General features: G+C 42.0%; 1 protein-coding gene across 1 annotated transcript; it reads left to right on the plus strand.

Annotated features, from left to right (window-relative positions):
* Positions 1 to 1860: 1860 nt before the first annotated feature.
* On the plus strand, positions 1861 to 21116 carry LOC117526671. The gene is made up of 8 exons (XM_034188724.1): positions 1861 to 2543; positions 4465 to 4592; positions 6703 to 6811; positions 7212 to 8359; positions 14701 to 14995; positions 15431 to 15573; positions 18023 to 18128; positions 18988 to 21116. Exons 1-8 carry the CDS (start codon positions 2279 to 2281, stop codon positions 20211 to 20213), a joined length of 3420 nt encoding a protein of 1139 aa, XP_034044615.1. The 5' UTR covers positions 1861 to 2278; the 3' UTR covers positions 20214 to 21116.
* The last annotated feature ends 742 nt before the right edge of the window (positions 21117 to 21858 follow it).

The raw sequence follows: 21858 nt of genomic DNA on the forward strand, positions 1-21858 counted from the left end.
CGTGTTCTCGTGCTTTGTGTGACGCAGAAGAACGAAGGACGGCTCGCTCGAGACAAACTCGAAACTAGAAACCTTTTGGAATCGTTGTGTCGAAGCAGTGTGTCGAAGTTAGCAAACGCAAGAGGGGCCGCTACTCCTTCAATCTACTGTTCCAAAATCAGCTTTTCTGAATAAAAACTTATTTCCATTGTGGTCCCCTGGAGGAAAAATAAAAATCAAGATTAAAACTTACAGTTTATGTTCATATTTGTTTTCAGTTCATTTAGTTTGTTAGTTTATTCTTCATGAACAATTAAAATAAAAAACGCATTGTAGCAGATTATAAGAAGATACACGTTGCATAGAGCGTTTCAAACCTGTTGCTTTCAAGCGTGCACATAACTGGTACTCATGGTCCTCATACATGCTGAAAATTAATGATATGCAGCAGAAGACAAGGACAGAAGCAATTTTATGACTGTCTGTCCTCATCGCTTTCCTCTTGAGAAGTGAATCCTTCCATGTTTTCTGCTGCGCATCGTTAATTTTTAGCACACATGAGTGCTAGAAGCACCAGTTATGTGCACGCCTACTTATATCATATATTATTCTCTGAGATGAGTAGAAATCTCAAGATGATTAACTTTTGCAGAGCATTGGACAAGGGTCAACGTGAATAAAAACATGGTGCATACAAAACATTTTGTGCTATATCGCCACAACCTAGAGGGTTAAAGAGAGGATCCAAATTTTATGTTGATCAGCAGAAGAGTTGTGATTTATTGGTAACATTAACTGTGGATGCACAGATTGTACAGGGTTGTCTGATGCCTCTCATTGTTTAAATATATGCATAAATAAAAATTGGGGGAATATTTAGGGTCATGGCTTTGCACACTTCTGGCTTGTGCAAGAGCACAATTCCGATTTGGACCAGGTCCCATTCAGGAATAATATTGATTTGCAAAATGTGTGGATGACATGCTTACTCCAGTGAAGGGTCATGGAGGGTGGGGGGGCTGGAGCCTATCCCAGCAGTCAGGGCGTGAGCCAGGGTACAGCCTGGACAGGACGCGTCTATCACAGCACACATACATACATGCATACATAAGCAAAATAAATACTGCAACATTTAAAAATGGGGGCTTCTGCTGCCGATGCTTTTATACACAAAGTATACCGAAAACCAGGACACTCGGCCCGGCAATGTGATACTCAAAAGACACTTAAAGTTTACTCAAAGATGGTCAAAGATGAAAAACAGTGAAAACGACGACATTTTCATCACTGTCAAAAAACAAACAAACAAAAAACAATAGGACAGCCAGGACAGGACATGTCCTGGGAAACCGGACGTTTGTTCATGTGTCCAAGTGGTTAGTGTGCTTGGTTTCAGTACAGCAGGTTCCTGGTTTAAATCCCACCCCAATGGAGTTGCATCAAGAAGGGAATCTGGCGTAAAACTTATGCCAATTCAACATGTGGTGACGGTGAAAAAAACAAAGGAGCAGCCTAAGGGACTTACTGTTATTAGCATATTATTATTGATTGAAGCTTTAAATGGCAGACTCAAGGTCCATAAATATACACATGAAACAGGACAAATAAAAAAAAAAAAGAGAATATAAAAAGATATAATTATTATTACTCAATCGGGACGTTTCAGCATATCGAAAATATACCTCCCCCACTATGGTGCCGAACCTACTGTTTCGAAGCATGTTCCGAAGCAGTCTCTTCAGTTTAAAAAACAACCACTCAGATCAGTACTTGCGCAATACATTTACAACGTTGTAGCCTTACAATCCTGACGACTTAATATAGCAAAAACACGCGTATCGTCGTTGTTGTGCTTTTATTGCAGTTAAAAACGGCCACTTAGACGCGCGTTAATGAAAATTGTCCCATTGTGCTACCCATACCGGAAGTACATTTGTTTACGGATTCGAGAGGAAACGCATTTGCTGAAAACATTTTGTACAATAATAATATTATTTTAACAAAACAATATGCCATCGAGACTCAAGTACTTTCAAACCTAGCGTCTTCTTAAACAGGGTAGGTTAACTTAAACGTTCAAATGTAGCTCATTCTGTGAAAAAAAAAGAATAAAACCTACTATAGCAAGCTAGTTTTCCTGATGCTTGCCGTTATATTCTTTATGATTTATGTCTAGACAATAACAAAACGTGGATACAACATTCATACAGTGTACGTTTCGATAACGTAAGGGATCGGGGATCGTTTTTTGCTGATTTGGGATCAGTTAGTAAAGGTGGCTGTTGCTTTTTTTGGCACGATGTCCGAGACCATCGCTGCGTTTCAGTCCCAACTTTCCGGTGTCATGGAAACCGTCTTCAAGGCTGCCATGTACGAGATCACTCGGCTGGTGGAGGACAGCTTTTTGGAAGAGGTCACTCGGTGCCGGGAACAGGTCGAGTCCCTGAAGGGTCGACTGAAGTGGTCTGAAAGTCGACGAAAGGAGAGAGAAGCGGACAAAAGGGGCAAATGTATCGACTGTGGACGAGTGTCCATCGAGGACAAACCCAGACCAACACAGACACGTGAGTTTGACTTGAGTCCACACAACCATCACTTAAACCTGAATCGAACATATTTTTGCAAGACCAGTGGAGTTCCAAATCACATACCAATGGTTGGAGGCACAAGTCATCGGATTTGAGGGATGATTTTTAAATAGATAGTGCCTAAGTTAGGTTAACAGTAAAGTATTGTGTAGCAATGCAGACATTTTTTGGGTCACGTTGCAGCATGACCCAAAAACTTACCATGACTGTGTTTCTATTGTGTTACTACATGATAATAACTACAAAGATCAGTTTAACGAATCAGTTTATAGCTGCTTGGTGGCTTTTTCAAACTCAGAAGCAGTTCCAAGTGTTGGTCGCCACACTAAGCCAAATACAATGAGGCTTCATGTGTGGAAAAAGGCTCATTCAGTGAGCCCAAGCAGGTTAGACCATAGGTGCGTTGCCCCATTTCAGATCCAGTAATTGTAATCACTCTAACCCTTTCTTCATCTGCTGTGAGAACATAGACAAAGTCAAAGTGGCTACTGCTGTGGCCCTATATTCCACCACTTTGTACAGCATTCAATAAGAAACCACCATGATTATTGCAAGATAAATCAGGGCATCATGGTGTCAAAGCTGTTCAAGCTCAAAACCTATGGTTAGGGTTAAGGTTAAGACGTTGGGTAATTTAAAAACAGTGGGTGCTGTCCTTATTGCAGTTCATGGTGTGGATGCGGTGCTGTATAACCAACAATGGCCAAATACATTTGCAATACTGGGTGACAACTGGGGCGTCATTTTACTTGGTGCAGCCCATTTATATCACAACTTATATGACCCAACTCAAGGAGCAGAATGCCGCTTCTCGGCAGTGTGCTGTTGTCTGTTAGTGGCTCCCAACACTAAGAATCTATGAAGCCTTTTAGGAATTTAAGCCTTTGTTTGATGAGATGTACAGGATATAGATTTGGACTTGCAGAAAATTCCTGTTCAGGAATACTTTCTGACGGACCAATACACTCACCAGCCACTTTATTAGGTGCACCTGTTCAATTGTTTAACACAAATAGTTAATCAGCTAATCACATGGCAACAATTCAATGTATTTAGGTATCTAGACATGGTAAAGATGACTTGAAGTTCAAACCGAGCATCAGAATGGGGAAAAAAGGAAATTTAAGTGACTTTGAATGTGGCATGTTTCTGGTGCGAGATGGGCTGGTCTGAGTATTTCAGACTGTTGATCTGTTGACATGTTCACCCACAACCATCTCTGGAGTTTACAGAGAAGGGACCAAAAACAGAAGGTATCCAGTGAAAAGCAGTTGTGTTGGCAAAAATGCCTTGTTAATGTCAAAGGTCAGTGGAGAATGGGCAGACTGGTTGAATGGGTGACTGCGTGATGCAGTCATGTCAATATGGACCAACATGTCTGAGGAATGTTTCCAACACCTTGTTGAATCTGTGCCACAAAGAATTTCGGCATGTCTGAAGGCAGTAGCAAGGTGTACTTAATAAAGTGGCTGGTGAGTGTAACAGTGTTGCTGACTGGTTCAACATAATCATCTTGGCTGCTCCTGGTTCACAGAGCAAGATTCAGCAGTTTCCCTTCTATCTCAGCACAGCTCTTTTACAAGAAGCATTTAGATTTCAGAAAATTGCTGCTGTAAGTCATAAAAATTACAAGGACGTCTTTGTTCTTTTGATGCACGGGAAGAAGATTTCTCACAAAAAGTTACTGTTCTTGGTTGAATTAGCTGAATTTTAATGGTTCGTTTTCTCTTGTGGAAACAAAGAGGACTACTCAGATGTTTTAGTTTCTCACGTCAGTTCCTAGTCTTATTTGGTAGAGAAGGACCAATGGTTTTCTCATCTCTGTTGACCATTAAACTACAATTTGGAGTTGCCACAGTTAAAAAAGGAACATTACACAATCCTGCCTGTTCTACAGAGAAGACTCTCAAACAGGAGTGTGTCCTGCAAGAAGAAATGAGTCGTGTCCAGGGCCCAGACACAGAGACACCTCACCATGAAGCGGACAAGGCAAAACGAGAGACCAAAAGTGCAAAGGCACAGCAGGTATGAGAAGGCGGCTTCACGATTTTATTTCAATAAGTTTGTCTGGAGTGATTAAACTATGGGGTAAGTTTGGATCCAACAAATGCAACAGTTTTCTTCTTTTAATTATGTCTAATATAAGTCAGCTCGTGTAGAATTAATAGGAAATGATTTATTATTATATTGAGAATACTTGATTTTTTTCAAGAAATATTTATTTGCAAAAAGTCAGACTTATCCCAATTAATCTTATAATCCTGATATATCACTGACACTACTGAAAATAGCTAGAAATATTTGGGATGGATTGGACAGACCCCACATATAAAAGGACATTGTCTGCATACAAAGATATACTATGTTTAGTGTCATTCACCGTTGCAGGGGTAATTTTATCAGATAGATGAATTATTTGAGCCAGAACCACACATTTTCACTGGTGTATTGCATCAACCGCTTACTCCAATTAAGGGTCATGGGGGACTGGAGCCTATCCCAGCTGTCACAGGGTGTGAGGCAGGGTTCACCCTGGACAGGACGCCAGTCTGTCGCAGGGCCACATATAGACAAACAAACACATTCACACCTGCACACACACCTACTGACAATTTAAAGTTTCCAGTCCACCTAACCTGCAAGTCTTTGGATGTGGGAGGAAGCCGGGACACCCGGGAGGAGCCCACGTGAATATGTAAACTCCACACATAAAGGCCACAAGTGGGAATCAATCCCATAACCTTTTTGCTGTGAGGCAACAGTGCTAACCATTAAGCCACCATGCTGCTACTTAGCTTTTCAGTGATTTGCAAATCATCATATTGTGGTTTCATTTACATTTTACACTGTCTCAACTTATTTGGAAATGGGCTTGTGCATATGAGGATGCAAGTCCTGATTAAGCCTCAGCATTTCATAATTATAACAATATAAACACCCTTAAATCATGCAATGTGCAGGATTTTGAGGCGTTTGTTAGCAGAAATTAAATTTAGCATTCATAACCATCTGTTCATTAGTGTATAATAAATAACCTGCAACAATGAAATGATATGTCGCCATGAGCTTAGAATAAGTCCTTCATATCACCCTCATGGACACCGCTATGTAGCACCGCCATGTTGATACAGGAGCCCAGAGGGGACATACTGTAACTCAGTCTTTTGTAATTTGCAGCATAGCAGCTTCACCAATAGATGGCACTAAATCTTATACATTGTAGCTTTGTTTTATTTATTTAATATTATAATTTTTTTGTCTTTTTGCTTGTACCATTTGCTTGAAATCGCCACAGCAAATCCCATAGCTACTGTATTCACATTACCAGTTTGCACAAGTTTTATGTCTTATGCCCTTGCTGATACGACTCTAGTTCTTTGGGAGATATACATGAACAGCTCCTGGTGTTCCTAACACCCCTGTCACACCTTGACGATTCCATAATTTTTTCCTCAGAATTGAGTGATTCCATATTTTTTTCCTCTGCTTGGTCTAAAAAAGTAACCGTTACTGACTGCCACAATCTTTTTTTCTTGATTTCTTATAGTGTTTCTTAAAGCCAGAAAGTTGCCATTTGAAATAACTTTAGTTTTGTGTCATGTCTGTGATCTGCTTTTTTTCTACAAAATTAAACAACTGAATGAACATCCTCTGAGGCCAGTGATTCCATAATTTTTGCCAGGGGTTGTAATACGGTGAGTACGTCAAAATGTTTTGGGCATGCACAATATTTTTGCCGCATGCCAGTGTATGGCTGATACGTCCCGCATACACGGGCCATAAGTTGTAGGTTATGCTATTGTTGACTCACGTTTCTTGTAAGTTAATCATGAGTCGAAATATGTCCATTGATGCTGTCCATTGATTGACTCAACACCTGAAAGCCGCAGTCCTCATGCAAACAGTTCAGACTGTTTCAACTGTCTCCCACCCGAGTGCTAATCGGGTCTTACTCTGCCAATCTTCAGAGATCAGATTTCATCAGTTGTGCACAGAGTGGAATGGCTGCGCACACTGTAGCTTTAATAAGGAAGGACATTAGTGATGCAATCGGGGGAAAAAGCTTATGTATACAAATGTTTTGGTTTTGTTTGGAGTGGTTTTAACTGTATTTGTGTTGACTTTGTGCTGCCAGTCCCCCTGTGCACAAGATGAAAAGCTGGATCGACTGCTGAAGGAGGAAACCTCGCAGAACACTCCAGATGCCAGTGAGTCGCAGGAAGGATGGGGTGTAAGTTTGGACGGTGAGCACTTTATGAAGAAAACTGTACAGGAAGCACATTTTCCCATCATGAACAAATTTTGTAAGAATGTGAAAAGAAATAGATCACTGCTGCATTACAGGATAAACATGATGCACAAGCTAAATGTTATCATCAGAGGGAGATTTTTCTTACCACTGTCACCTGTGTGCTTGCTCTAGGGGTTGGTAAGGTTAGACCTTACTTGTCTGAAGCACCGTGAGGCAGCTTTGTTGTGATTTGGTGCTATGTAATATAAAATAAATTGAAATTGAATTGAAATGACATGAAAGCCATTTTAAGACAATAACTCTGATTGTTTGACAGTTAGGTTACTGCAAATCCTGTATTTATATTCCAACTGAAGTTATTTTTTTGTCCTCTTTAATTTGGTATAAAACAGACACATCTGGTCTTCCTGGGCCCAGTAAACATTTCAATGACCAGAAGCTCCATAAGTTCCAGATGAACTGGGAAGGTGGTTTTGACCAGAGAACAGGATCCCGGCAAGGTGGTGATACAGCTGAACCCCTTTACCAGAACAGATACAGCATGGAAGACTTAGGTGGTTTTGATAAGACGGATTATGAAGACGCAAACATGATCGATATGGGCAGCCTGGATGGCTTACAAGGCTCACCACCTAATGTAGGTGAGGATCTGAGTTACATGGGTCACTATGAGGGGGATATGGATGCACCGGAAGGAGGTGCGCATCACGATTACCAAACAGGTAACCCGCGGCATCGAAGAGGTGCAGTGGACTCACCTGCAGTTTCAGCTTCAAGGACAAACATGGATGCGAGCGGACAGTTCAGTTGCCTGTTGATCAATGAGGAAGGGTACTTACAGGACCCGAGCAACTTGTACCCTGAACACGTGTCTGCTGATTCAGGCAACAGACTGAGTTTCCGGGGTCAGGGCATTCGGATGGGAGACACAGAGAGTATGTACGGGCCTTCTGTTACTTACAATGATACCATGAATGTGGGTGAGAAGGTTCAGCATCATGCAGGAGGGCGAGGAGGGAGGCGGCATAGCTGTAACCAGTGTTCCATGTCCTTTTCCGATTCAGCCTCCCTCAACACCCACAGGCAGACTCACAAGGTCACCGGAGAAGGGCCGCCTTACTCCTGCAACCAGTGCGACAAGACCTTCACTCAAGCCTGTAACCTCAAAGTCCACCAGAAGGTTCACTCTGGGCTGGGGCTTCACCTCTGCAGCCGTTGTGGCAAAACTTTTCCTTCCTTCTCGAACCTGAAGACGCACAAATGTGGCCAAACAGGTGACAAACCGTACTGTTGCACAGTGTGCGGCAACAAGTTCAGTCGTTTGTGGAATCTCAAGTTGCATCAACGAATTCACACACAGGAGAAACCTCATCGGTGCACCATGTGCGAGAAGAGTTTCACCCGAGCGGACATATTAAAGGTTCATCAGCGCACCCACACTGGGGAAAGACCATACTGCTGTGCCGTGTGTGGCCTCAGCTTTAAACGCCTGGATCATCTTAAATCACATCAGCGCAAACATGTGACAGACCTACAGAGCTAAAGGGGTTTTAGATTTTAAAAGTGGATGAGGAGCCTCGAAAACCATCATGAAACCAATGCTTTTTGATCAAATCGTGTTTGTTTGCTTCCCAATATGAAGCCCCTCCCCTTTATACTCCACTGTTTTCTGTTGATATGAACAATGTCCTAAAAAGCGCAATACAACAGTTCATTTATGATTTTAAGTCTTGTTTTTGTTCATTGCTGCTTTTTACAGGACACATGTTGAGTGTGTAACAGATGAAAATGATTTGTTTCTGTAAATGATGTTCATACTAAAAGTGGCATTTTAATTGCCAGTTGCTTCTTTGTATTTTCAGCACTACATTAGGTAAACAGATTACAAACACCTGGGTTTTATTTTTTAGGTTTTTAGTTTTTGGGGTTTTTTTTTTTTGGTAAATATAAGGGAAAGGAAGCTGTTTTCAAGTTAGATTAAAAAAATCTCCTTATGCATATGTCAGAAGCACCTCATTTAAAAAAAAAAAAAAACTTTATTTCAAAAAGAAAAGGCCTCTTTGGGTCTTTACATGTTTTTGTTTTATGACATTCAAATATAAATAAGTAAATTAGCCTCCAAGTGAAAACATCTGTAAAACATGATCAAAATCTAATAAAATTCTAAAACACAAAGTAATTAATTGCCTAAGTACTTCAGTCACAGCTCTGTGGTCGAGGTGCACAAACAAAATGTTTGATCTCAGGGCTTTTCTCAGATTTACAGAACACACATCAGCCCCTTTCACACCGGGCCTACGTAGAGTTGTGTTGTGCTGCATATCGAGTATGCCCAAAATTGGCATAGTCCCTGCGTAGGTTATGCATAGGCTGGTGTACCGTGGTGCGTGGTTGCGTATGGTTGCTTATTGTATATTTACTGCAACGTATGTAGCCCTTTGCCACTATATAAACTTAGCCTTCTGCCTCTCTCTCCACTCCTGCCTGCTGTCCAGAACACATTGCTGCTGCTGGAATTACAATGGACTGCCTCTTCTTCTTCTGTGGTTTTGAAGCTTCACTGCCAGTTGCATCACTATGTTCAGATGGTGGTGCAGGTGATTCCTCATTATTATCACTGAAAGCATGTGAAGAAGGAACAGGAGAACATTTTTTGCCTCGGCCATGACCTCTGCCTTTCCTTTATGGCATTTTGTGGTAATTAAAGCAGTCTTGCAGTCCAGGAATAATAAAGTCTAGCAACAATGATGGAGTACAGCGGGATGAATAAAATGGCATTGGGTAGCATGCAATTGCATAGGTGTGGTGTACAGTAGCATAGTATTGCATAGACTTGCGTAAAAACTACGTACTTTCTGCATCCAGTGCTCTACGCTAAAATTGACTAAAAAAAAAAATTATGTTAAATTTTTTGCGTCCATTTCATGGACCCCTTTGCGTCCCTCAGTGTATTGCCACATAAGGCCAACTTGGGGCAGTGTAAGCTCAGCGTTGTCGGTACACCACATTACGCAACTCTATGTAAGCCTGGTGTGATAGAGGCTTTATGATTTACAATTTTCTATCACAAACCTTCCATGCCACATAGACATCTGGTCCTCAGTAAGCCTACACTGTAAAGCAAGTCAAAGGAACTACACTGCCCAGAAGGCAACAGTGCTTCTGGCCTTCACTTTCCCATACCCTTATGCACGCCACTAGCTCAGGCAATGGATGCTTTCATTTTGGCTGAACAACAATATACAGTTTCTGTATATTCTGTGTTAGTACACGCCCGTGGCCAACGTGTTTGATAAATTCCTGCGCAAAAAGTAGTTCCCAGATAATTGTGATATATTCCTGTGAGATAATGAGTATATCTCATCTAAATCAATTCTAAAATTTACCAGAAATAAAATTATAAAGATAACTGAAGTTTTAAGAGTGGCCATAATATATATGTATGAAACTTAAAAGTTTTGGAGCAACTTCACCTATTATCGCTAAAGCACATTGTAAATACTGACACGATGGAGTTTGATGTTGAAGAGTTCAGAAAGATACAATTGGAATGGTTTGATTACCATTTACAGTTGCTGATGAAAGACTTGGCTGCTCACATGTGCAGCCAAGATTTAAGAGCCTTTGTTGTGGTTGAGGGGAAAGGATCATCAACGCTGCAGTAGAGTCAAATATGGAGGTAAGGTGCAGGTGGAAGACGTGCTGCCATGTGCACGCACCATCTCCCGCCATCCTGAAGGACAGCACGAGAAAATAAAACAACTGGTGATGGAGGAGCTCAGGTACGTTACACCGCACTATTTTGTAATACAAAAATGTTTACCTTGATATCACGCAGTAGTCTATGATCTATAGATTTTCTAGCACTAGATCTCTTTTTTTCCCTCCATTTTTAAACTATTTAAATGCTCAATATTCTAAATTGGTCATCTGTTCTACATGTAAAATAATTTGAGGGCTAATAACATACAGAATTGGTTTAATGCAGACGAGAGACCACCAGGAGAGGACCGACACACTATATCACTGCTACAGTCCAGTACATTCTTGATTGGAAGATGGTGAACCGGATCCTGGCCACAAGGGACGCAGAGTGTCAAGTCCAGTGACAACAGCAGAAGGACTGTGGGGGGAATCCTTCAGGTCTCTCTCTCTCAAATTACATAATCTTTATTTACATGGAGTATACTATAAATATTGCCAATTAATTCATAAAATTGGGAAAAATATGAAAGCATGTACCAACAAAAAACATAGTGCAACAATAACAAACATGTCACAGAAGGAACAATACAAGAAGAGACTAAATAAATCCATCGGTAACCATATGCAAGTCGCGGTTCCTCACTGTAGGTCAGTAACCATGTGCAGGTCGATGTCCCTCATTGTACATCAGTAACCATGTGCGGGTCGATGTCCCTCACTGTACGTCAGTAACCATGTGCAGGTCGATGTCCCTCACTGTACATCACTAACCATGTGCGGGTCGATGTCCCTCACTGTACGTCAGTAAACATGTGCGGGTCGATGTCCCTCACTGTACATCAGTAACCATGTGCAAGTCGCGGTTCCTCACTGTACATCAGTAACCATGTGCAAGTCGCGGTTCCTCACTGTACATCAGTAACCATGTGCGGGTCGCTGTCCTTTACCTTAGTAACCATGTGCGGGTCACTGTCCCTTACTGTACGTCAGGAACCATGTGCGGGTTGCGGCCCCACACTGTCCATTAGTAACCATGTGCGAGTCACGGTCCCTCACTGTATGTCAGTAACTATGTGCAGGTTGCGGTTCCTCACTGTATGTCAGTAACTATGTGCAGGTTGCGGTTCCTCACTGTATGTCAGTAACTATGTGCAGGTTGCGGTCCCTCACTGTACATCAGTAACCATGTGTGAGTCACGGTCCCTCACTGTATGTCAGTAACTATGTGCAGGTTGCGGTTCCTCACTGTACATCAGTAACCATGTGCAAGTCGTGGTTCCTTACTGGCTTGTTCCAGTTGCCATGAGGCTGTTGGCAATTGCAGCAGTAAGTACTCCTGAGCATAGTTTTGGTGTTGCTGGGAGACTGGTTGAGGAGAGATGTTCCACGCTCAATCCAGAAAATGTAGATGCACTTTTGTTCCTACATAACATTTAAGGTTCCTGCACTTATTATGCAAGAACACGCTAGATGTCATTTGAACATGACAATTCTGATAGTTAGCCCTAATTAGTTTCTGGGCAGATTTTTCTTGCAAATGGACAAATATTCAAATGTGCTGAAGTGTGTGAAAGACTGATATGGCAGTTTTATTTTTATTTAATAGTTGCATCATATGCACTTTTTTTTCCAAAACTCAAGCACAGAATGTGAATTGTTAAGATAAAGACTTTCTGCACTTTTGCTCATGAAGTTCTCTTGCTTGGTGCAGTTTTTCTTTTTCTTTTTCTTTTAAGCAATGCAAAACATAAAAAAATGTTACTGTTTAAAGGAAACAATTGCTCAATAAATTAGTAAAATGCAACTTTATATGTTATGTTTGGGTTTATTCAACAAAGGTCGGCATGATGTGACTGATGTACTATTTTTTTTCATTATTATTATTTTTTTAATTTTTTTTTTTTTTTTTACTGTAACTGACCTCCAAAAGAGCTGGAAACAGGGACTTAGCAGCTGGTCCTCCGTAGAAAAACTATAGGAACCACAGGCCATGAATTATTTATGGTTTTTGCCCTTTAATGAAGGTTTTATTTTTTGTTTGGATGCCTCTTTATATTACCAAAGATGAACTGTTCCTGTTGCCATATCTTTTGAAATAAAACTGCAGAACACAAAGTAATCTAAAAAAAAGAATGGGGACAAGATAAATCTATTTTAGTGTATTGCCTAAAGACTAAAAGAAGAAAAAAATGGGAGCAGTACTGCCTTCAAGATGATGATCTTATCCAGGTATGTCCATGCATTTTTTTTTTAAAATATAGTGTAAAACCATTCTACACACACACACACACACACACACACACACACACACACACACACACACACACACACACACACACACACACACACACACACACACACACACACACACACACACACACACACACACAGGGCATGGCTGTGGAAGAAAGGATATGGGAACTGGACTGGCCTGCCCCCAAGAACAATGACCTTGTTTGCGGGAAGAATGGGACAAAATAACACCTGAAATGCTTTGTGTGCCAAAATGTCTAAGTGCCGTAAGGAAAAACTGCATCATTACAAAGTGGAAATGCTTGAGTGTCCCAACTGTTTCTGGAATGTGTTGCAGTCCTTAAATGCAGGAATGGATACACGTGTATGACCTAAAAATGGCGTCCGCTGCTGTGGCTGTATCAGCTGCACCTGGCTTGCGAGTGCTGAGTTTGCGCTTCTCAGAATGCATTTATTTTTTGACAATCGGGAATCTCCCTATTTGATGATGTAGATGACCCCCCAATCTCATTTTCAAATGGCATTCCTGTGACGAGTAGAACTTAGGAAATTCCGTGAAAAATTTAATTGAAAAATTGCGTTGAAAACATTCGCTCGTAAAGGTGAGTAAGATTGGCTTTCAAATACATGTAATTCATGTGATTATGTACCTTTCTGTGAAGTTTGGTGGTGATCGAAGACTTCGCAAGCATATTTTTATGATCCGCAACACCGATGTCAAGATGGCGGACATGGCGAATTAGCCGTTTTTTTTTTTTTAGCTCGGAAACTACTGTCAGAAAACAGTGTTTATATGACAGATCGTTGCAGAGCACACATTTAAATGAGATAATAATTAGACAGGGGTCACAGCTCATGCAGACATAAATTACCAAGATCTTCCGACCTTCACATGCTCATAGCCTTCTTCATATGTGACATAGAACAAATCATTTGAAGGCTCTGGCCAACCGCACAATTTATGTTACAATTCCTTGAACTTAATTTTTTTGTTTATCACGTACCTAATGAAATGAAGTTGATCAGGAAATGTTTAAAATTATGAAATATTTCTGATTCATATAATTTGCAATGAAATAAAAGTAAATGGAAGAATTGCTGCATTTTTTTGAAATGTGCATTTCCATACTTTCCAACTTTTTCTTTCTTTTTCCTCCCTCCCACTGTCTTCCCCCCACCCCCTCTCTCTCTCGCGCGTGCTCGTTTTGGTGTTGAGTTGGTGGTTGGAGCAGCGATCGGCTCGTGCTTACAAACACAGAACGCGCCAAATTCCTTATTTGGCGCACTACGTCTCTGCACATTGTGATCTGAGTACAAAGCTCCGCGCTCACTAAATTATTCACATTTATTAATCAACGTTTTGTGCCAAGTTTCGTTTTCAGTTTCCTACAAACAGACCCTTGACGCGCATGCACGATTGCCACCGCGGAGGAACTTAAACCGTTTTGGCGCAACCTATCGGTTTCACCAAAAAACGCGTTTCGTTTTGGCCTTGCGTTCCTCCGGGCTTCCGTCGTGCGTTTCTGGTGACATCACGAGCAAAAACAAGGATTATCAGCGACTGTAGCACAGTTTGTTTGGCTAAGTGGTTTTTGTACACGAATTTCACTTGCTTTAAAAGCTGTCACACGTTTAAACATAGTTATTATTGTCTTAGCTGTATAGGAAAAAAAATGCTTCACACAGACTAATAATGTTCGATATTTTAGTTGTGAGGTTATTAGCTTGCGATGCTAAGCTAACACAGCGTTAGCTGCTTGGCTTAGTTTGGGATTTTGAAACCAGCTGTACTAATTATTAACGTTTACACTCCAGGAACATTTAGTTCTTGTGCGTTCCATCAACAAGGAGTGAACTTTTCCATAAGCTGGACTTTTAACCCCCAGCAGCAGAGTTGTTATCTAGTTGTGCAGCAGAGATTAGACGGTGACCGGCTGCACCATGGCGGAGCTGGACGCCCTGATTGTGACATTTCAGACGCAGTTGTCCGATGTCATGGAGAGTGTGGTGAAAACAGCCATGTTCGAGGTCACCAGGTTGGTGGAGGACGGTTTTCTGGAAGAGGTGAGGCGCAGGAACCAGGAGGTGGAGTCTCTGAGGATGCAGCTGCAGTGGGCGAAGAGGAAACTGGGAGGACCTGGGAGGTGTGTCAGTGCGGAGGATGATGTGGATTTGTCTGCTAACGCTGCAGAAGACATAATAACGGAATCCCAGAATGGTGAGAACAACCAGAGATCTGTCAGCATTCTGATACCGAGCGGGTGTCTTGGAGTCAGCTGTAATTTGTGTGCGTAACTCAATCAAATAGTCTGTATATATGAGTTAAAGTTGGATTTTGCCCTCATTGACCCAACGATGTTAGTAATATGCAAATCAACCCACTGTTGCTATGGTAACACTAGCCCTCACAGAGACTACCCATGTGCCAACTTTGATTTGGTGATTAAGGGCCTTGGAGGCTTTGTTCAGGTGGGCGAGTGATAACAAACTGAGATGAAATTAACCAGTTAACCAGAAGCAGAAACAGTGAGTGAATAAAATAACTAAAAACTTTGGATATTCAACAAGGAGCAAAACATTTTAAGTGTACGAAGAAACGGTTTAAAAATTTAAGAAAAAAATCTGCCTAGGCATTAAATTATTGTTATTTTAGGTGTTCTGAGTAGTTGTGGAGTGAAACAAGAGGGTGATTCTTTGGAAAGGTGGAGCAGAGGTCGTCACTGTGAAGTCGTACCTGAGTCGGCAATGGAGACAGATAAGACCTCAGCCAGTCACAGCCCTGCAAGGAAACTACAAGTAGGTGACATCACTTTCTCAGAAGTACTCTGTGCTGATTTAAGATAAGAATTATATTCACAGAGTGCACACCTCCTCCAAGGACCAGCAGTGCTCTGCTTGTCTGTCCTTCACCGAGTTGGATTTGGTGCTGGTTTACCAAAGAACCAGTGAAAGGCATCAGAGGGCTAATTAGAATTAGAACAATGTACATGTGCAAGTAAATATACACCTGTCTGTACGGCCCCATTAAAAAAAAAAAAAGTTTATGATCCTTGACATCAGACAAAAGTGGTGCAAGTACATAATAAAATCATCGCCTTTTATTTATGTATTTGTCTGTCTGTCAGCAAGACTACGTCACAACTACTGCACAGATTTTGACAAAATTTTCACCACAGGTAGATGATAGGCCAAGGAAGAATCCATTAAATTTTGGAAGTGATCCAGATCGGGATTCTGGATCAAGTTTCACTTTATTTAGGCTTTGAAGGATTACTGTTAGCAGGATTATGTCAAAACTGCTGCATGGATTCACACCAAATTTGCACCACAGATACATATTAGGCCATGATCCAGAATCTGGACCCAGATTCTGGATTACGTTTCACATTATATAGGCCTTGAAGGATTACGCAAACCTCCTTCACGGATTCTCACCAAATTTGCACCACAGACACATGTCCAACCATGGAAGACTCCATTAAATTTTGGAGGTGATCTGGATCCGGATTTGGACTCAGGATTTCTATTTATAGGCCCTTACCAAAAAATAGTACTGATAAGTATATAAAAAGTAAACTAGAAGTATACTTGAAACATACTTGCATATACTACTTTTTGGTAAGGGGGCTTTTAAGGGTTATGTCAAAACTACTTCAGGGATTCTCACCAAATTTGCACTGCAGATAGATATTAGGGCATGGAAGACTCCACTGAATTTTGGAGGTGATCCAGTTCCAGATTGGCGTATATCAGAAATGTTGCTCTTGTTTATTTTATTTTTCTTAGAAACAGGTAAATACAATGTCATTTCAAACCTGAAAAACGACACATACAACACTTGCATACCAAGTGAGGAACTGAAAATATAGACTAATTTTAAAATAAATCTTCTTTCCATGTTGAATACAGTCAGTGTACTGCACGCTAGTAGCGTGATAAACATGCATACTGTGTGTGAGTAACATGGAGCAACTGTGGTTGTCTTTAGTCAAAGCATACTCGCCACCTAGCAGACGTGCCGGTTCTTGCGCCAGCTGTACCGCTGTCAATGAAATTGGCCAAAATCAAAGTAAAAATTGATGCGGACCGATTTTGGCATGCGGGCGGGGATGATAAACTAATGTTTTTTTTTTTTTATGGGGCCGAATGGTGTTCTTGACAGTATGAATTCATCACATGACTTCATTATGAATTCAATTATACCATTCAATCACAAATAATATGCTGATCAGTACATGCTTTACATGACCCATCTAGGCTTCTTCATTGTTGACTTATACAAAAAAGTGTTTTTGTATCATGTTTTCTTTGACCTTTGTCCACCAAATTCTACCAATCTCTAAATATATTCCCTCCAAATTTGAAGGAAATCAGTCTACCTGTTTTTGAGTTATCTTGCACATGCCCACACAGCAGTGAAAACAACACCCTACTTTCACTGCTTCACCAGCGTCTGGCGTAATAACATGGAAACCAGCTGGAGACAACATAAAACAGCAATCATCAAATCACATCTGACTCATATTTTCTGGAGTATAAGTAGGACCAGAGTGTAAGTCACACCTGCCAAAAATGCCTCTTTAAGAGGAAAAAAACACAAGTCACACTAGAGTAGAAGTCGTGCCTTTTTCTATATTATCAGCGGTTTAATTTGGGAGGTTTGTGCATTGATGTCATTTACATTTATTATTGGCATTTGTTCTTTTATTCTTGCAATGTGACGTGTTTCGTGCTGCGATTCTTGGGAAAGCCCATCAAAAACAGTTATTACAATTATTATTAATAACAAATGTGTAATTTTTCAGTATATAGGTCACACTGGAGTACAAGTTACCAGACATCCCAAACCAGTTACAAAAAAGTGTCACTGATACTCCAGAAAATGTGGTGAATTCTAATCAAAACTCCCTGACCCAAGGATTGCAGCTTGTGTCTCCACCAAATTTGATTGAAATGTATTCATGTGTCTTTGAGACATCTCACTAGAAGACAAACAACCAGAAGTGACATCATTACATAGGAATTACTATTCACAAGGAAATCTGTTTACTTGTCATTGTCCCTCCTATGAGGGGACACATGGAAAAGATGAAATGAGAGCGGGATCACATTTGTTTAACAAGGTGAACATAACTGTGCGCGACACTAACACAGGGCCAGAGATGATGGAAACTGTGCATAATATACTTAATAGAAACATGTACAAATAAAACATCATAAACTCTGTCCTCTGTCTGCTGTGCAGGTTCTGGAGGAACTTGATGTTACCCCTACAGTGGATGTGAAGGAAGAAGCGGTGAACAAACCATTTTGTTCTGTTCATGTGGGAGGATGGAGCGTTACCTTGGATGGTGAGCATCATGTTGCGTAACGTTGGCTCATTACTGACTGTTGTTTTTTGTATGCGTTGCACAACTTGTGTAACAACCACAGGCAGGTGAAGCTCTGAATATTTTGCTGCAGTGTGTCAGAATGTTTCTGTAGGCAACAGTGACATCCAGTGGTTTAAAGAAAGTGTACAAATAACTTAAGATCTTCATACACCTGTGCAAATTTAACCAAGTCTCAGTCACTCATCTTCAACCGCTTATTAAAAACTGGGTGGCAGAGGCAACAGCTCCAGCAGGGGACCCTGATCTTACCTTTCCTGAGCCACATGAATCACCTCAGACTGGTGGATCCCGAGGTGTTCCCAGGCCAGTGTGGAGATATAATTTCTCCATCTGGGTCTTTTCCAGGCTCTCCTCCTAGATGGACGTACCTGGAACACCTCCCTAGGGAGGTGCACAGGAGCAGTGGTGGGCACAGTTCTGCTAATTAGCGAAGCTAACTTTTTCGTTAGCGGATTATCACGTCAGCTAATTTTGAAAACCATCAGGGGATTAATTAGCTTCTGCTAAATTTAGTTCCACTAATTTTCAGTCTGCTAACATTTCTTTCCTGGCATAGTGAGTAAGACCAAATGGTCCGCCCTCCTCCTCCATAATAATAATATTAATATTAATAATAATAATATTAATGCAAACAGAGCTCTGGTATTGGAATAGTATCTTATCGGCAGATATCCAAATTCAGGCATCAGGATTGGATTGGAAGTGGAAAAAAATGTGGATCGGTGCATCCCTATCCAAAATAATAGTTCTTAAAATGCTTTTGCAGAGTATCTGTTTTGAAATCGTAATTCAGTCTTGTTTCTGTACATTTGTTAAGGTGATGCAGAAACTGAATCCCACAGTGCTGAGGCGACAGATGTGGAATCAAAACAGACCCAGGAAAATGCTGACAAATTACCAAGGAATGTCCTGAAGAGAGACTCCCGGCCGCTGACAGCACGCGTCTTCCTGGAAGACCAGGAGGACACGCATATTGTGACGGAAGCATCTAATGTCCCACCTTTGGCCATGGACACCGACTGGCCCGGCCTGACTCTCACAACAGCTGCATTTCTGCATAATCACACACTTGGACCAGATACAGAGTATGGCACAAGAAACACCACAAGTTCTCAGAAGTCTGTGGAGCTCGAACCTGCCAAGTCTGTACTGGCTGATGTTCAAGTTCCGGCCACCCCAAGTCGAGACCAGATGTCCTCCCCGGGACCTCCTAAAGCAGGAGTGCAAAACAGCAAGGTGGGGAGTGCAGCGATTAAGCGGGAGGTTGTTGTTGACTCGAACAGGTATGAGAAAGGTGAACCGAAGGAAAATAAAAAACTGGCAGATTCTGGGATGGCAGCTTTCCCATCATCGGTAAAGCGAAATGTGGTGAGTTCAGACACATTCAAGCAGAACCAGATTTCCCAGAAGGCTGCTGCGCAGGATGCTATAAAGATTCATTCCAAAGTGAGTCCTGGAGTCAGATTGCAAGCTGCTGTCCAGCACCTCCACCGACCAGCTAAAAAGCCCCCTCAGATACTCTCGAACAGCACGGCAGCGCTGTCTGCAGCTCACACTCAGGCTGTCAACTTAAATCCCCTCAACAGAATTCCCTCCACTTCCAAAGCCACTGCTCCTCCTCCGCCACCGCTGTCTGTTCACAGGGTTCACCTTGGTGATAAACAGGCCGCGGGACTGAACCGAAGTGGTGCCTCGTGGGTCAGCCTCAAATCCCAGCAACAGTCTGCAAACTCCCATCAGGCCAACCCCGTGTCCCACCCGGACTCTCACCCTCACCTTGTGCCCAGGCACCTGCTGCGCTGTGGCCAGTGTGGGAGGTGCTTCCCACACCCCAGCAACCTGAAAGCCCACCTGCAGACACACACAGGGGAGCGGCCGTTCTGCTGTTCGCTGTGCGGCCGCTCCTTCACCAAGTTGAGCAACCTGAAGGCCCACCGGCGAGTCCACACCGGAGAGAGACCATACAGCTGCTTGGCCTGTGGCAAACGCTTCACCCAGAAATGTAACCTGAAACGCCACCAGAGGATCCACCTGGATTTATGATGAACCACGATTAATGACAAAAAAAAAAAAACAATGTGTTTGTTTTTTGTAAAAACTGAGATGTTTGATTTGCAGTGGAACACCCTTGTCACACTAGAGGCTCAATGAGCCCAAATGGCGTACGAATGAAAATTTGACCCACATTTGGGAAGTGCAGAGATGCATACGCAGCCATCAGACAGCATTCTGAGCGCATTCTAAACAGTTTGGCACAGTCGTACGACCGCTCCAAATGTTTTGCCCAAACATTCAATGTGCAGTCGAAGTGGAAAAATATTAAACAGCAGTCCATGTGCCATCTGACTGCAGTGTGACTGTGTTCTAAATATTCTCACGGCATCAAAACAGCATTCAGAACAGTGTGATCGCGCTCGAGAGACATTCGCCAAGGTCAGATACGTCAAATCCTGCTGGCATGTCTCGATTGTGCTAAGGATGAGCTGTATGTGCACTTCCACTGGATCCCGTTCGGGGTGTGTAAAGGAAATATTATGTGGAATGTCTGTGGCACACATTCATCTCGTGAACTAGACATGAACATTGCGCAATCAAACTGAAAGCATCATGTGTTACTGCGAGTCAATGCATCTCAGAGCAGCATGCACATCTGAACAGCGTGTTATATCCATAATAAACCTTTATACACAGATACATTGTCATTTACTTTCATGGGTTAGATAATGTATCTGTAATACTCTGTTATCATAGCTGTAACAGCCCATTCAGATGTGCTGTGAGTCAATGCATCTTAGAGTCGCAGAGCAGTGCACACATCTGTACAGGGTGCTATATCCATAATAAACCTTATCTTACAGATAGCTTGTCATTCCCTCCCATACGTTAGATAATGTATTTGAAATATTATGATCATCATAGCTGTAACACTACGTGCAGATGCGCCGCTGCCCCATGGTGAGTCAATGCATCCCAGAGTCTCGTTGCGGCACAGTGCAGCTGTTCGGTGTGTCACAGTTGTAATATGCATATTATACCATACACCATTGAACTGTTTAGGAGGAATGACATTCCAGCTGTGTTGCCAAGCCATTACAATATGAATAAAATAGAAAATCACCTTTGGACCGGTTCCAGATGTGTCTCACAGCACAGAGTGAACAACAGCCAGGCTGCAGTCTGTGATTAAAATCCCTGTCAACCTTGGAGCACCATGAGATGGCTACATCAGCCAAGTGCTGACGGCACTTACCTCGTCCACCACGATATATTTATCCCATATGATGCGCCGGACAGTGGAAGGGCCTGCTGCACGTCAGGGCACATAACACGTGATTGCAAAGTCCAGACACTATGTCGTAAGGCATTAACTGATTGGCGGGACACGCGTGAACTAAAGTGTGGACATCTCATTGACCTAATAACCTGGAGAGAGGAAAGGCATGAGACTAACATTTGATTGCCCCGCTGTGCGTGCATGAACTCATATCATCTGATCACTGCCCTTACATGCACAACAGAACTGCTATGATCACAGTACCTGGTTTACATGATGGGAATGGCACGTCTTGAAAAAAACAGCAGAAGACAGCGCTTGGTCCCCCATTCCCTCTCCTTGCTTGCCTTCCAACCAGACTTTGGGTGCAAATGAATTGCACCCGTATGGCATTTGATGGGCATTTTTCTTATT

Source organism: Thalassophryne amazonica, chromosome 15 (assembly GCF_902500255.1).
Source record: "Thalassophryne amazonica chromosome 15, fThaAma1.1, whole genome shotgun sequence".
Taxonomy (NCBI): Eukaryota; Metazoa; Chordata; class Actinopteri; order Batrachoidiformes; family Batrachoididae; genus Thalassophryne; species Thalassophryne amazonica.

Bases quoted from the DNA above. Each gene is read 5' to 3' on its own strand.
- LOC117526671 (XM_034188724.1), top strand. From the start codon at position 2,279: ATGTCCGAGACCATCGCTGCGTTTCAGTCCCAACTTTCCGGTGTCATG. The intron at 6,812-7,211 runs GTGAGCACTTTA...GGTATAAAACAG, and splicing joins ATGGGGTGTAAGTTTGGACG to ACACATCTGGTCTTCCTGGG. The intron at 15,574-18,022 runs GTAGGTGACATC...TCTGCTGTGCAG, and splicing joins GCCCTGCAAGGAAACTACAA to GTTCTGGAGGAACTTGATGT.